Source organism: Daphnia pulex, chromosome 8 (assembly GCF_021134715.1).
Source record: "Daphnia pulex isolate KAP4 chromosome 8, ASM2113471v1".
Lineage (NCBI taxonomy): Eukaryota > Metazoa > Arthropoda > Branchiopoda > Diplostraca > Daphniidae > Daphnia > Daphnia pulex.
Window position 1 is genome coordinate 10182722 of NC_060024.1, and position 16959 is coordinate 10199680.

A 16959-nucleotide genomic window follows, 5' to 3' on the forward strand; every position below is an offset into this window, starting at 1 on the left:
TCTCGACTCAACTTTTAAGTGAAGCATAGTTACTATGAGATTCCATCCCAAGTTTTCTTTGATGGTGCAGCGTCGAGTTTTCTAGAAGCTTTGATGGGTGGTTTCATTATTCGAGGGAAATGTTACACGAATATCCGGTCGCGATTGATCAACTCTATCAATATGTACAGTTCGAAGACAGGGGTCGAATCGTCTTTGTGCATATTTGCCAGTCGTAGAAATTGCAATCCCAGTGTGTGTGTGTGTGTGTGTGTGTATTGAACGCGCAATAGATTCCAAACAGGAAATGCTGATAATCGATTCGGAAATTGAATTTTTTGTTGTTGTTGATGGATTGATTTGCACAGGCCATTGACGTGTGGACTGGTGTATGCTTGACGTTCGTTTTTGGAGCGCTGCTGGAATTCGCCCTCGTCAACTACGCTTCGCGATCCGATGCGCATCGGGAGAAGATGAAAAAACAGCGCAAACAGTGGGAAATGGAACACCAAGCTGCTTTAGATGCTATGGCCGCTGACGGTCTTCTTGACGATCGCAATTCTTTTGCTATGGTAAGTGGCACGATTTTTTTTTTTTAATTTCACTTCCATTGTATACGAGCAAAGCTGACAGAGGCCGGGCGTGAATAACCAATGATTTCAGTCGCGGGGTGAGGTTCAAATTGTGATTGAAATCCGTTTAGCAACTGTACGAATGACGAAGAGTCGCAGTAATACTATTTGACGATCCGAATATTAGCGTTGCTACGAGAGAGTAGTTTTCACTTTTTTACAGGATGCGGCATCGATCGACCGTAATTTATTTATGAGTAGAACGTCTCTAGAGTTTAGTGTACCTGCGCACGTAGGCTGGCTGGCTGGCAACAGTTTTGGTTCAAACTAAACTGTGACGACTTTTCTTTTCAACAAAACTTGTAACATATTCAAGAAACTATTACATTAGAGAATAATTTGTTAGAATCATCGAAGAGGATTAAAATAATGAGAAACACGATTGTCACATGACAAACTTCATAAATTTTGTATTATTTTTCAAAGCACAAAAAAAAAGAAAAAACTAAAATTGAAGAATTAGAATCAATGCTGAGTTAAGTCGGCCTAGCTTATAGTTTAGGTCTAAGGAAAGAAAGTATATAGATCCTATGCTATCAGATTCGTGCCTGTCGAAACACCAGTTTGCCAACTAGTTAATCATTTGATGCTGCATTTCATAAAGTATGATGTTCATAAAGTTCGAAAAGTAAACTTTGGTCGAATAACTACTCGGAACTCACGTATTCATCACATTTACTTGGAGGTTGGACTCGAAGTTATATCTGTCATCAACGCAATATTTCCAAAGAGACTGATAAACTCACAGACTTAATAATGAACATGCAGGGAGACTATAAATGTAGAAAGTTTGATTTCATCATAAATTGGATCGCGAGCTGGATTGGAAAAGAAACCCTATGTGAAAGAACTGCTTTAATTAACTCTCGGCGTTTTTTTTAAATATTTTTTGTGCATACAGAAACCGCTGGTTCCAGCCAGTACCGAAGTCATCTTCATGGAAGATGGACGTGATCGTGGGCAGCAGAGAAACGACGGTATGCAGACAGAAACGTGTTGTCGCACCTGGATAGGTACGTACACGTTGCGTTCGAAACGCATCGATGTCATCTCCCGCATTATTTTCCCCCTAGTATTCGCTGTGTTTAACATGGCTTACTGGAGCACTTATCTCAATCAAGACGATGATACGATATAATATAATAACCCGTCTCTCCTTTCCATTCCCAAGAAAGAAAGAAAACCAAATTATAACCAAATTCCATGTCCGTTTTTTTCCGCAATAACAATTTCATTGCACGTGGCGTTAATTACTTGTACACGTAATGTAAGCAGTTTTTCAATAACTGTAGTTAAATTTTACGCTCTTTTTAACTGTGATTTGTATACAGTTGACTAGTCATTTAACTCATTTTCCATTTACGTTGGTGTTGAAGGAGACTTAAACACTAAAGTAGCCTAGCGCAATCATTTTAGAATTCGGTCGACATCTTGATATTATATTAAACTGAAGCTCACAGTAGTTGAACGAGTTATTTGCGGACGGTCAAAGATTGTGTAGCTTGAGAAAAGGATTAAATATTCAGAAGCTGAATTTGAATCAACGACATAACAATATAAATAAAAAAAAAATGACATGACTACCAAAGTAAGCAAACGGTTCTTAACTGACAAATTTTTAACGGCGGTGTAAATCGTGTCTGTCTTCTTCGCAATTCATCTTCCGCGTAGTTACGATTTCATTATTTGTTCCACTTTTCTGCGTATCATCTGTTAATCGATAAAGACGAATACTGTTAAAATACATTCAATCGTACAAACTGACTCGTCGAATTCTTCTAAATCTCTTTACTTATTACCTCGCATTTCTCTTGAGATTGAATGGCAACCAACTTTCCACTCTCGCTGCTCGTGAACAATCCCAAGACTTTCTTGTTGTTGCGTAAGGGGATGTACAATCCGTGGGGATTCGATTGGGGAGGTTGGGTTAGCTCTTCCCACGTGTGGCTCCACTCGACCTATTATCCATGTTTAAATCGATACTGTCAGTATAATAAAGTAAAGAATCTTTTCACAGCGCTAAACAAAAGCCTTGGCGTGATGAACACCTTTCTGTGAAGCACACAAGGCAAAACGGATAAGAAAAGAGATGAAACGAACCTGCCATTGCCCAAAGAGATCGTGCGACATGAGCACGAGTCGACGATCTGTTACTAAAAGAGTCATTTTAGTGTCCGTCACTGCATGGTCCACATAATAGTCCGTCTTGGAAAACCGCCCTTTATCCAGGATCTGCGGGAAAATAAAGAAAAACGGCGAAATGAGCAAACGTCCAGTAAATCATTTAACCGGTTAGTACAAACAAAATACACTGAGCATTTAAGTTAGCTGCATTTCAAGATAGGCAAGAGAACTTGTAGTAATGTGTAAGCAGAAACGAAGGCTTAATTTAAGTCTTCATTTTTGAAAGTTCACTACACTCCAGAGACTTCAATAATAAACTTCTTCGACAAGCTCAACAATGTAGCAATTATCACACGATCAAACAACTTCATATTACAAAGCGGAAGCGAGTTATAAGGGACATTCTAAGGACCCTTTCTTTTCCTTTGATCAAAATGTTCAAAGACGAGCAACAATCAATAAAGAAATTCGATCACGGACAGCGTAAAAAGTACCACACAACTTACCTTTAGTAAACAATCCCCGTCGGCTTGATAGCGGATATAAGGTCTAACGATTCCATCCGGATGCAGAAAACGTGGTGGACGCAGGCGTGACAACTCCTCGTTGACATCGGCAGCTCTAGGCAAATTTACGGACATTTTAGATGATAAACAGCGGATCATTATTTAAAAAGGAGAAGGAAGTATTTAAATAACGGCCCTCTTCAGTGTATATATCACGGAAACTGGGGGTAGGATATACTGTGTCAGTTCTTTAGAACAATAAAGGCATGAATAAAACAGGAACGCTAGCTCGTTCGTTACAGCTACGTACTACACATGATGTCGTAAAACCCAATGATTTATAGCGGATACGGATCGAGAAAAAAAAAACTGTTACGGGTCCCCAACAATGGACGGCATTTGAAATAAGAAACATCTCCACAAAAACCAAATACCATTTTCAATCAAAGCTATAAGGACAAAGACATAAGTAACAAGCCCTAACATTAGCGAACGATTCAATCATCAGACACACAAGGGGGCTACGACTGAAACAAGTAAAGAGATCGAATGAAATCAGCCAAGACTAAGAACAGACCTAGAGACTGAAAAGGCCTAGACGTTCCCAATCATTTCCATTGCCAAGACGACGACGACGACGGCTCAAAGAAATGTAGGAGACGTGCGGAGAATGTTGGGGGGGAAGTTCTGTTTCTTGTACACTATTGATGTCGAAAAAGATATGAGCAATAATCGACTTTTTTTTTCCTTTTTTTCCTCCGCACATGCACAACATCAATGTCGTCACGCTTAATTTGCTGCTCCACAAGATATCCAGCAGAGTTCATGAAAGGGGAAAAAGAACCTCGAATTTTCTCTCTATTGATTTCTTGTAGACTGCAGCGACTCCACTTTCCCATCAGGGATGCAAGTAAATATTAAAGCTCTTTGCAGCCTTGGCTTCAATACGAATAGGGTCGATAGAAACAACAGTCTCACCCATTATGATTCCGCCACTTAAAGATGCTCAAATGTTTTACTTTCCTCGGCTGCTTACTCTACTGGATTCGTCTTCAAGAATGTCGACAGTTCCATAAACCATAACCGCGCAGAGGTTTACTCTCTTTGAAAGCCCCAAGAATAACAGATGGAGGGAAATGTGGTCTACTCGCTAATGGTCTAATGGACAGCGTTCGGCAAAGAGGGATTGGAGATTAGGACTTACTTTTTCATGGCGTCCAGTGATCCGCTGGCAAAGTCGGCGATGGCAGCAGTCGGTCGTGCCACGAGTCCCACCATGCCTTTGCCGATTCCTGCGAAGAAACCTCCTACTCCTTGCTGTTGGGCTCCTTCGATCGGACGCATCACAACTCCTGAAACGCCTTCCACAACGCCCATAAAAAGGCCTTTGCCTCCAAGGGCTAAATTTTCTCCAATGTCTGCGGGACGACGCCGCAAATCTTCTCGTCGGGTCTTCTGATAGTCTTTATCGAACGTTAAGTACGACAGACTCTTTCCTATGGTGCCGGCGATCCTGGATCCTGCTCCAGCCAGACCACCAATTGTGTGTCCAACGAGGCTGCGGGCACCCAATGCTAGGCCTTCCACAAACTCTCCCGGTCCTTGAATTGCACCTTGGAAAGGTTCGTAAAAGAGTTGCTCGACGCCTTGTGATATTCCCAGGGCTAGTCCAAATGGATTCCCAATTACATCTAATCCAAAGACTAAGACGTAGAACTGCTTTGCAGCTTGGCCAGTGTAATGCCATTGTAGGTCTTGGGCCAGCTGCTGCCAGCTCAAAAAGGTGTCGTTGCGCTCGAAGAAGCCCAGGCGGAAGACAACTGTAGGTTAAAAATGAATGGATGTGTTAACGACAGTTTAATGAAAAGCGGTGATTTCGGCATTACCATCTTGAACTTCCGTCAAGCTGACGCCGACGCTTTGTAGAACCAAATTGAGCAGCTGACTGGTAGGATTATTACTGCTTTGTTGTGCTGAAGAACTAACGGCGCCATCGGTCCCAGTATTGGAGAAGCTGAGATGAATCTTCAATGGAGACAGGTGCAGCATCTTGAAATAGTTTTCAGGGGCTTTGTCATTGAGCAAACGAGTCCTCTCGTGCAATCCTAGAAGGGAAAAAATAACAAGTTATGATAACAACAAAACACTGACCATCCTTTTATATTTTTTTTTACCTCGTTTGGCAGATAGAATATCCAATTCCACGTTATGTTTGTGTTCCAATTCAGATACGAGATCACTTTCATTCGCCAACAATGAACCCAGTCCGTTAATCAGCGACATATCGGCGCGAAAGTGGCACTCTTGCACCAGCAATTTGAAGTACTCGTATTGTTTCACGTCAGTTTGCTGTCCAACTAATTCGACGATGCTGATTTCCACAAACGGATGCGGAATGGACTCGGTGGCAATGCTACGAGGGGGAGGGACCGGAGCAAAGACGACGGGAAAGACACAATCTTCCAGCTGATTATCGATCTGCAGTTTGTTGAGACGGGCATGAATAAGTCGTCGATTGCAATATGTCTCGAACAGTAACTCTACACCGGATCGGTAGCTTCTCCGAAGTAATCTTTCTTTGGGCTTGTAGACTTTGAGTTCTTTGAAGTCGACTAAAAGGCGACCGCCGTCCAATTCCCGCCGGCTGTTGGTCGGGATATTTGCTGACAAATTTCGCATGTATTGTTGGAAGGCCTCCTCCAGCATTATGTTGTGGCGTACAATCATAGCGCGGTAGATCGGTCGCATCGTATTCATTTTGGCAGTCTCCCAGATGATACCCGAGCTTGTGATTCCGGCATAGAGAATTTCCCGTCGATGCACGTTGTCCACTAACGAGACGCCAAGTCCGTGAAGCGATATAGTGACGCTCTGCTCAACTGGTTCTGCTGTGCTGCTGCTGCGCTGCTGGAAGGCGAGCATTTTGTCATCGGTGAACAACAGGACGCGCTGTCTTCCGTGCAGGAAAGAAATCCATTCCAAAGAGCCAGCAGGGCTGTCAAAAGTGCCACTGGCACTCCGCGTGACGTCGCGACCACTAAACTCGCGTTTGAAGCCACAACTGCCCCACGTTAAGTTTCTTGCTCCATTGGGCTGAAGCCAAGTGTAGTAGGCAGCGTGATGCGGTCCAAGCTCCATACAAGTTGATCCATCGTTGGATTCACTGATGCTCACAGATATTTGGGAATGATTGACCAACAGAAGAGGTGCTCGGCCGTCTTCGTATGGGTGGCAGACGATGACGACGGACGACTCTGAAACCTGAAAGTCGATGAAGAGCCCACCGTAGCCGTTGTTTAGCCGCAATAACGTGGGTTGCGGATTGTCCAGTGATAAGGCGAGTGTCTCCTCCGTTGTGCCGGATACTCGGAAAATCAACCATTTTTGCTGAAAGTGTGGCCAAAACGGAAGAGATTGGCTCGATGTAACCGACAGCCAGTCTCGACGTGTTGTGGGCGTCGGTGATCGAGGGCCCACTTCGCGTACTTCATACACGTCAATATCAAACGGAGCCAAATTGGAGATAATATAATACGGCGTGAAAATGACTTGCTTCGTTAACCCTTCGTGGCTGAGTTGAATTGTACAGCCTAATTGGTAACACAATGGGTTTTCGCCATCTCCTTCTTCCGTTTTGCAGGTCACAAGTCCCGAGCTACCAGCCACGTCGAGAGAAAATCGATCCGACCAATTTGAATCCTCGACACGTATCATGGCAGTCTTCTTTTCGAAGAAAGATTTGGGTCGAAAGGAAAATAACACAGGGTCTTGCATGTTCTCGGGATGATAAATACAATTGTCTTCTTCTCCCTATTGATTGAGTGAGCAGAAAAAAAAAGAGAAAAAAGGGAAACAAGATTGATCATTGGGTTAGTCTAGGCGGATCAATAAAAAATAAATAAATAAACGCGCACACACACATACAAGCGACGCTTTGATTCGCAACTTAAAAAAAAAAAAAAGAAAATATGTGACGAAGCATGATCAAGAAGACATAAAGCAGCACTCAAAGCAATCAACACTACTACATTTCGCAGACCTCGCGGGACGGGATTAAAAGCCTAAATATTTTGGACCGACATACGTAAACATATTCAACTAAAGACGCAAGAAGGGAGATGATGCCTTTCGCAAGTTCTTTTGTTCTCCCCCATTTCTATCCGCTTTCGTAGAGACAAGACAAAAGTTAGAACGCGAGTTAATATTTGAGCATGTAAAACAAAGCCGACAATATTAAGACGGTTGTAACCTCAACATTATTACGACAACTTCTCCAGAAAAAAAGCGGAGTATTACCCAGCCATTAGAAGCTACACACAAAAGAGAGTCGAGGAAATTCACATTACTTTATGTGATTATAGGGAACAACATTCTTTAGCATTCCAGCGTTCCTTTTCTTCATTTCCAGTTTACTCTCCGCCCTGATCCCCCGAGTGTTTATATCGTGGTCAAGTCAATCAAGTTAGTGATGAGCAAATCATTGAGAGAAAGAAAATAAAGAGACGAGAGAGAGAGAAAAATCAATATAGTAACAAAAACGCCGGATGAGGCTGTGCAATAAGGATTCGCAATCATTACGGACAGAAGGGACGGAAAACGGGCGGGAGGTGGTCATTAACTCACCAAGGATGTCGCCAACGAGGCAACGGACCTTAAAGAAACCGTGGAAGCCCAGCGCTGTTCATTCATGAATAAAAACCCAAATTCCAAAAGAAAAAAATATTTTCTGAAAACAACTGAAAAGGAGGGATCGAAGCAGCTCTTAGCGAAAGGTTTTTGATGACCTAGGTATTTACCTTCAATGATTTGCGCACCTTCGCCTTTTTAGACGACTTGCCGGAATGCTGGAATGTACAGAAAACACACACGCTACAGATAAGGTGAACTCGAAACAGGGCTTAGTTCTCCACATGGTACATTGAGAAGGCGGCAAATTTTCTTCGTTCCTGCGATAACTGAGATGCAATCTTACCTTATAAGCCAACAAAAGACCAGTGTTGTTGATCATCCAAAAGGGGCAGTAGACCGTCATATGAACGGTCTGATCTTTGACGGTAGAAAAGATGCCCAAGTCTAAAGTTGCCTTTGCCGAACCGTCGTACGAGATCAGACTCCACACAGATAACTCGACTGGAATTGGCCGAATTTCTTCTTTGCATGCCCAGTCACGTTCCAGATAGTTCTTCAACTGGAAAAGGAAAAAAAACGGGAAGATTAAACTTTAATCGTTTCAGCTAGAATATGTCTCTAGCGTTGATCTGTTTCTCATCCGTGCCATAATTCTTAGAGCGGAAAAGTTGAGAAACGCCTATTACCTTCAAGACTAGGAAGGCAGCCCCAGGCTCCACTGAAGAGAGATAACGGCTGGCGCCCGGTGGCACAATCAATTCGTTCACGGCGCCGCATGTAAGAATATAAAGTGGTAGCGGCAAGGAATTATGCAAAATGACTGTCGGCCGCAGATGGATCGCATAGCAAAAGCTGTTTAGCGTTTTCTTCCTCGTGTCTTCCAAATATATGTGCTCGACGTTCCCAGTCACCTATAAACAAATAGACAAGCAAACAAACATGAGAATATTCTAATTACATCAACGGAAAAGGGTCGATTCAACTTTTTTTTTTTTTACCTGCATGAAGAAAGGATCTTCATTATGAGAAGTTCCGGAAGACTGCCGCGAACTGCACTGCAGCACTTTGTTGATGGTATTCTGGCGTTGAAGATCCCGCCACACAAAGGGTACAATCGAAACGCCATAACTAGATAACTCAGAAGAATTACCATGGATGTCGGCATTAACCTTATAAGCATTCGCAACGCGTATTTCAAGCGCTTAGATTACAGTGAACTTCTAAATGGCTATTACATGCTAAGCGCGTCCTTTTCCCCAAACATTGTAAACGAATCGGACAGACGAGGAATACGTAATTCTATCGATGAAAGTCAAATCCGAGTCGGTAGAGTAGGATACACGTGGCATTCTTTTGTTTTTCTTTACTTCAATATGTCAAGTCTAATAGAAAGCTACCAGCTATATTACATCTCCCATTGACCTTATTAACAGAAGAGCTGTAACTTCAAAAATAAAAATCTAACAAGAAAGGCTTTAGCGAAGGACTCACCCAAGAGGACTGAAGAAAAGTTCACCAGTCGGCGTGTACAGAGCAAATAAAGGGACGTTGAGTACGCCACACTCTTCCACTCGGCCCACTCCATTCACTTCGTTGCCCGTCTTCGTCATGTAGTAAACGTCTATCGGTTGCTGGAAATGATTGTGAATTTGTACGACGCCTCGGAAGGTTATGGATCGGAAACCAAAATCGTTGCAAATATCGGCAACAACCCCGATATTTTCATCCCTTGCAGAACGTCCAGCTGGTAGATAGCGACGGCTGGAGCGGCTAACAGGAATTCCATTACTGTAAGAAAGGTCTGGTATCTTGACAGTTAAGATCCTCTCGTTTTCCATCTCTTCGCTTAGGACAGAACGCGTACGAGTTTTAGTCTTCAACTTCAAACCAATTTTCGATCCGGATTCAAGAATCTGTGTAAAATTAAAAGTAAATGCGATATAATAAGTGCACGTTAGTAGCGTATTGTGAGTATATAATTACCAGTTCTTTGGCATCGGTGATAGATGCGTCGTCGACGGTAAAATCAGAATTGTGAAGACTGATTACAACGTTCTTGTCCAACTGATTCTGGACCACGTAAAGTGAAGGGGGCAACAGATCCCGTTTGGACAGTTTTTGATTAACTGCGTCGCTAAAGGCTTTTCCCAGCAGAGAAACAACATCAAGGAAGCTTCGAGTCACCGTCAATTCCATAGTATCCGCTGAGTCAAATTTGATTTCCAGTTTAGAAGAAGGTCGATTTTCAAATTCAAATCCGTCAGAAAAGTCTTCCACGACTTTTTTCATCTTCATCGTCAGTTCCCAGGGTCGCTGTCGAACCGGCCCTAACCGAGTGCAATCCACCGGCTCAAGTAGAGGTTCCCACAAAGCCAGTCTGCTATTGTAATAGCCGGCTCGAAGATTAAGGCTGGCGGACAATTCTAAAACTGAGCTCCAATTCTTCACACTGGCATTCATCTTACTCTCCACCAAAACCAAAGGCGAAGTTCGGTTGCCCTGACCCGTTTCAATCATCATTTCAAAATGATTAAAAACCAAAATCATTTCTTCGCTGCGACAGCGTTTTCCATGGGTTTCTGAAGGCGAAGGCAAGTTATCGAGTTGGACAAGTTCGTGAGCTTCAACGCCGACTTCTGTTTCCAGGAACGGGAAGTTAAAGAAAGCCAAGGGTTTCATTTCCCAAAGGTTCGCCAACGAAGCCGTTTCTATTTGATATTCTTCCTCCTCCTCTTCTTCTCTCAGTGACGAGCCGTCATCGTCTGTCAGGGCCATACTTTTGCTCACACTCGCTAGCAACGCGATCGTTCCCGGGGACACACTTAGAGTCACGTCACCTATGTTTACGTCCACTTGAGAGGCTTGCTCATCTTCGCACAACTTCGCTTTGACAGCTAACCAGCAGGGACTCAGAACGGTGGCCATGGTTCCTTGGCGATGAGCAGGATCGAAAAGGCAGGAGTAAATATGGAGTTTGGAAACTTCTCCGGAGATGTCCATTGCTTGCGGTAGCAGTAAAAGATTCAACTTCATTTCAAAGTTGAGAACAAGGGCGCTGGTATCGAGGCGATCGATTCGATCCACCAGAAAAATGTCCGGTTGGTCCACACGGACCGCGACCGTTATCAAGGGTACAAACTGAGGAATTCTGCTGCGAGCTTGAGCGACGTGAGAAGAATTGCTTGGTTTAACGGTCGGCTTCGTAGAAGAGGATGATTTGGGCTTAGGCAATCCTGAAGTGAAGAAGCTCAAGAGCCTCAACAAGTAACTTGGGCACAGAATCAAAGTGAATCCGCACAAATGTACATCCACTTTCGAGTCTTGTTGCTTTTCTTGTTGAAAACTAATCATCAACATTTGTTGTTGTGAGTTGCTACCGGATTCGGTGGGATAGAGAAGGCGATTGATTGGTCTCTCGACCAAACGCTTCGATGTCGAGTTGGGGGTGCCTGGAGTCGTTGGAGATGAAACGACAGATGATTGCACCAACGGTCTTGTGTCTTCAATCAAAAATGAATGGAGCGTGACTGTCGATCGGATCGACAAATCAGTCATCAATTGGCCGGAGACATTGAATCCCTGTATGGCCAACTTGGATAGGGGTCGCTCTAATGTTGTTGTAAACGTCATTTCTTTTCTAGGAGCATTGTTCGTGAAAAGCTCCATTTTGATTTCTTGCAGTTTAACGGAAAACGCTATCGAGACTCGAGTAGGTCCAATTTGTTGCAAGATGCTATCGACGGAAAGTTCTGAAGATTGAGAGGATAAAAGCGGACCATCCACGTAAATTGGCTTTCCTTCAACGGCACTTGTCGGACGGCTGGATTCCCGATTTTTTATTTCGTGTTCTACCGCTTCGGTCAGTTGGTTATGTCCTTCTTCCAAATTATCGAAGACAATCTGAAATAAGGAGGAATAATAATAATAAGGAATAATTAGAATCACTAATAGAATCACTAATAATAAGAATAATAAGACAATCACCTGCATGAGCTTGCGGTAGGCAAACTCGCTGACGACGATGCTAACTTTGCCCAGCTCTACGTCCACTCTCAGATTAGGTTCTTCATTGTACCAAGTACTTGTTAGATTTCGCACTAGATCCAAATTGAAGGACAGCGGCTCGATGAGTCCTCTCTCCGATTTCACTTTCATGCCATCTACGACGGCCAAGAAGATGCGAAGCTCTTGAAGGTTTAGGCTGATTGAATCCATGATGGCTGGAGAACCGATCTCGTTGCGAACATTCCTCAGGTCGAATCGATTTTTCAAGGTGAAATGCCCAAGATCAATAATGAGAGCGTCGGCACTATTCGATCTTTGGGGGATGATAATATACGGGGCTTGGAATTCAATATCCAACAGAATGCGAGTCGCTTTGTCGTAGACCTTCTGCACGTTTTCTCTGGCAGCCGTAGCAGCGGCCGATGATGCTTCGATAAGAGCTTCTTTGGCCGCTTGGAAGTGATTGACGAAGGCCAGCAAATCCTTTACAAAGCTGCTCAAATAGACTGCTTTCATCCGACTCATTTTCAAGTGGATTGCCAGGTCGACTTTATTCATATCGACATAGTCGACGTCTTCCGTGGCGTTATTAAAAATCTTTACCAGCAACTGGATAGCTCTTCCGTCTACAACGGAAGCAATCTCCCGATAAAGTGTGTTGCCGTTGGGGTTTGCGATGCGGAATTCATTGAGCCCAGCTTCGAAAACGATGTGTGAAGCTCGAACGGAGGTTTCAATCTCCAATCCACTGATTGTAATCTCAGTCAGACGCAGCTTCCGCGTCAGCACATTCACGCCAAAGTGATCGAACTGAGCTTTCAACTGAAAATCTACAATTTCCGTTGATGTAGTTCGTCGCCTTTTCTCTTTACCTGAAATACACGAAAAATAAAACATTAATCATTCGTTGGGCGATAACATTACACAGCCTAAAACAACGGATTTTAAATGTTTACCTCTCCACTTTGCAGCTTTGATTTACAACAGAGAATAACATTAAAAAAGAAATTTTAAAAAAGGTAAATTAAAAACTAACCTTCACTAACGAGAATTTTAACTGACTGGTTCTTTAGGGCATCAGCAGAATTAGTCAACCGCGTTGACTCGACAGAAAGTATGTCATCGATCCGAGAGTTGAGGTCGGAGCTCAATTGAAGTAAGTCAATGACGGCTTCTTGATGAAAATCACAGTCGAGATACGAGATTTCCACTTCAAGCTTCCTCACCACCGACTTGTGCCTTGCGTGAAATTCGGGGGAATGCTTGTCAACGTCCACGAAGCGAACACGGAGCAATTCTTTTGAAGAATCGTAACTGTTGATGATTTTCACGCTCTTTTGTTGACCCTCCTTAGCCAAATGGTCGACGAAATTAAGGCTTAAGTCTTTAAGAGTGAGATCCACGACGGTTTCAAAAGTTTTCTTCGTGCAAACTAATGCCAGGTTCTCCATTCCGAAAGAAAGGACAGGTTTCGTGAGGTGATTGTCGTGTGCAACTGACAAACTTAATCGAACGTCCTGAAATTCGAACTGCAGCATCAACTCCGTGGGTTGAAACAGTTCGGGTTCGATGCTAGGTTTAGATGCTTCCATATCCGTCGTTTCCTGAAGGCTGTCTTTGTTGCTGGCAATCTTGAAAACTTCTTCCAAATGTTCTAAGGCACTATCATCACGGCTGATGTGAGTTGGCAACTCCACCTCAGTAACAACTGAGGTCACAACTTCATGGGAAACGTCAGGAGTCGGGGAGGGTATACTTTTCAATACCGCAGCAAAATTCACCAATCTAAAAAACGAATGAAAGTTTAATGGTTTAAATTCCTATTTCATGGGAAGATTTGAAAAAGAAAAATGATTTTTACCTAGTATCTAGCACATCAATATGAATCGATGGAAGTTGCCCGGAAACTTTTAATTTTGGGAGTCGAGGGTCGTCGAGTAAAAGACATTTTTGGACGATTAACTCGATACCTGTTAAAAATAAAAAATGCTAGTCTTTATTTAGTAAGTGAAATGTCAGCAAACTATACTCACTCATAGGTTTCAAAATGAAAACATCTGTTTTGTTGTCTTTGACTAGAACAGTCCAATCTTCATCAGGCAGTACGGAGATAACTTGAACGTCGCGAAGGCTGAGCGAAAATTTATCGTAACTGCTTTTAAGCATCTCCTCAAGAATATCTTGCTCAGTACTTCCAATGCGCATCAACTGACTCACTTTTGACTCATCACTGCGTTTCCTGGAATCGACACTCTTCAACGAAAAGTTGCCCATGTTGCAGAGGATCTTACCGCTATTGTTTCTGAGGCAACCACCGAAAGGTAGTACCAAATACGATCCTTTGATATTCACATCAACATCCATGACGGCATGATTTCGAATGGCGTAATCCAAGCCTAAAGCGGAAGTCTTCTTCAAATCTTCCAGCTTCTGCCTGGCCACAGCCGTAAGTTGGGTAAGCTGGGAAGCCTCGTTCGATTCAAACATGGCGCTGACTTTTCTTAGGGTTGATACATCGTAAGTGATCAACAACGGCTCAGCCGCCATTCTAATTCTCTTGTCACAACTTTCATCAAGCGGGTTTGTTTCATACACAAGAGTAAGGATTTCCTTGTTGGCTGGATAATAAAAAGAAACAGTTAAAAAAAAACACACACACACATTGTAACACAAAGTACCTTCCAATGGTCGTGCCAGACTAGGAATATTTTCGTCCTGAGGAGTCCCGTCAATAACGAAGTTCCCAATTTTGACAATTGCATTTAGGGCTTGACCAGCCGGGCGTTGCTCAACAGTGGCTTCCACTCTACTGAGACTCGTCAGCAAGATAACTGGTTGTTGCTTGTTGGTGTTATCGTGCAGCAGAATTACGAGCTTCTTGAGAAAAAACTCGAAACGATTCTCAACAAATGTTTTCGGGAAATTTGCAGGAACTGCATTTTCTTCGTATCCAATTGCGTTGAATAGTTTTGCTTTTTCGGCAGGGGTCATCTCTGCTTGAAGACTTTTAACAACACTCTCAGCCTCAGGGCTGACTGCGGCGGAAGAAGCTCCGGATCCAAACCAGCCACCGAACCAACCTCTAGTTTTCTGTTGCGCTTCGGCATCCTCCTTGATTTTCTGTTCGTTTACTCGCATTCGTTCGACCTGCAACGAAACCATAATTTTATTGTTACTATGAGACAACAAAGATAATGCTTAAGAGCGAATGTTACCTTCACTTCCGCCTGTCTTCTGGCCAAAGTAATATTGAACACATCAAGCCGGCTTTCTAATTCTTCCAAGCTTCTTTTTAGCTTCACGTCTTCCTTCTTTTGCCAGAGCTTCGTTTTGTAGAGTTCGATGTATTGACGTACCATGTCCTTGTGTTCTTTCATGTGGGACCAACGCCAATTTCTTCTCCTGCGGCGGACGTTTTCTTCCAGAACGCATTGATAAGCAAACAGCCACCAATATTTGGCATATTTCTTGTATCTGCCGATGACAGGTCGATACTTGCGATATGGCGATCCTCGATTCAACCTTTCAATGTTGCCCAGGAATCCGACAATGTCGTTGTACTGACTTGGCGTAAGTCCCATCGAAATTTCTTCCATCGTTAGGTTGACGAAGATTTTAGGGATCGTGTAGTTGGAGCCATCAAGCTCTGGTCGAGTGTTGATTCGCAGTTTAGCGTAGGACGTTATAGGTCCAGCGACGTAGGAATCTCCATAGGGTCTTGAATTGGCATTTGCAATACCTTTTCGAAAGTGCTCCACCTGGTCTGCGTTCTTCATTTTATTTAACAGTTGAGTGACGTTACTCAGCCAGTAAACTGAGAGACATTCCAGACTCAAGAGCTTGTAGAATTGCTTTGATGGCTCAGAAATAAGAGTCGGAACCCACTTTCCATCTGTGCTTTCAAGGGCCAGTTTCTTCATGGTCATTCCAAACGCAAACGGATGACTGGGATTGGTAATATTATCCTCGAACCTAATGTGGACATCTTCCACCGTCACCAATAAGTTCTGAAGAATTTGCGCCGCTAGTTTGGCCACGAAACCATCATTTTCTTGCATATTTTCGCCTGAAAATAAAAGAAGAATCATGAAACCTGCAAGTTCAGAATTTTATTGGTGGGAAATGTACCTGCTGTTTCACGCGCCTTGGCGTCCTCAATTAGGGCTAGCTGCCTTTCTTTTGCTTCCTTACTGGCAACCCTTTCTTTTTCAGCATCGTAAGCAACACCCTGATTAGGGATGGCCAATAAATACAACCCTTTGATGCACACTTGTGTTCGTGCAGCATAAATGTTTGTCCACGGTATCTTCAACACCAGCTCATCTAAATTATAATTGTAAATATTAGTTAAAGAACCTCGAGAAAAAAATGTAAAGCACTAAAACAATGAGACTCACCTATGTGACCAGCTACTGTTTTCACAGGCAAATCTAATTCATCTAAAGCACTCTGCTTTAGAACGAGCCTGTTCAGCACAACATCACCTGCAAGCAAAATATGTAGTAAATTTAACTCGTGAATGAGTGGGTGTGATTTTTGACAAACAGATTGATTTACATTGACAATGAAAGTATGAACAGAAATTAGTCGATACTTGATATGAAATCTTACCTCCAAGAAGTCCCAACTTTAGTTGAGAACTGTTGAGATTTTCAATGTAGGCACCCAGAAATTTATTTAGCTGACTAGAAACCACAGCTTCAAACACCATTTTGGTTCAACTGTTACTGGTTCAACAGTTCAACTGAAAATTTACTGCATAGCAAAATAAATGATTTACAAATCTTGGTGTTTCTTATAATTTTATGGCTTGACTTACGAACAGGAACAACTTTACCATCCAAGAATGCGATTTCATGCGTAATTTACATGAACGTTTCAAGATTGACAGATAAGAGATCAGTAATATTTTTCGGGGTTTTTCCCTAGTAAAGATACAAGTCATACAACGTATCTGTGGCAGATCTGTGGTTAATGTTACATGTGACCAAAACCCAAACTTTGTTGATGATTAATCAGCAGCTGACTGAACTGAATCTTGGGCAGACGACCATAGTTGTCAAATCGGGAAGGGGGAGGAAAAC

General features: G+C 42.9%; 2 protein-coding genes across 7 annotated transcripts in view; one reads left to right on the forward strand and one right to left on the reverse strand.

Moving 5' to 3' along the window:
• The window catches only part of LOC124200126 (glutamate-gated chloride channel-like), a 20176-nt gene extending 17801 nt beyond the window's left edge, over positions 1 to 2375 (forward strand). For all 4 annotated transcript variants that reach the window (XM_046596247.1, XM_046596246.1, XM_046596245.1 and 1 more), the window contains 2 exons: positions 348 to 551; positions 1513 to 2375. In XM_046596247.1, coding sequence (XP_046452203.1) covers positions 348 to 551; positions 1513 to 1749 — 441 coding nt within the window. In that variant the 3' untranslated portion in view covers positions 1750 to 2375. The remainder of the gene's footprint in view (positions 1 to 347; positions 552 to 1512) is intronic.
• Positions 2035 to 16916, reverse strand: LOC124200125 (vacuolar protein sorting-associated protein 13-like). 3 transcript variants are annotated; one of them, XM_046596242.1, is made up of 24 exons: positions 16695 to 16916; positions 16487 to 16630; positions 16273 to 16359; positions 16004 to 16198; positions 15091 to 15941; positions 14554 to 15022; positions 13909 to 14493; positions 13737 to 13845; positions 12912 to 13660; positions 11855 to 12747; positions 9854 to 11770; positions 9362 to 9783; positions 8869 to 8998; positions 8557 to 8781; positions 8214 to 8429; positions 8038 to 8085; positions 7865 to 7918; positions 5416 to 7051; positions 5128 to 5346; positions 4446 to 5061; positions 3242 to 3356; positions 2712 to 2843; positions 2411 to 2569; positions 2035 to 2321 (listed from the first exon to the last, which is right to left on the reverse strand). In XM_046596242.1, exons 2-24 carry the CDS (start codon positions 16584 to 16586, stop codon positions 2283 to 2285), a joined length of 9966 nt encoding a protein of 3321 aa, XP_046452198.1. In that variant the 5' UTR covers positions 16587 to 16630; positions 16695 to 16916; the 3' UTR covers positions 2035 to 2282. The 3 variants fall into 3 exon arrangements, with proteins under 3 accessions (XP_046452198.1, XP_046452199.1, XP_046452200.1); XM_046596243.1 differs by lacking the exon at positions 7865 to 7918; XM_046596244.1 differs by lacking the exons at positions 7865 to 7918; positions 8038 to 8085 and having other exon boundaries at positions 16695 to 16915.
• Between the last annotated feature and the right edge of the window lie 43 nt (positions 16917 to 16959).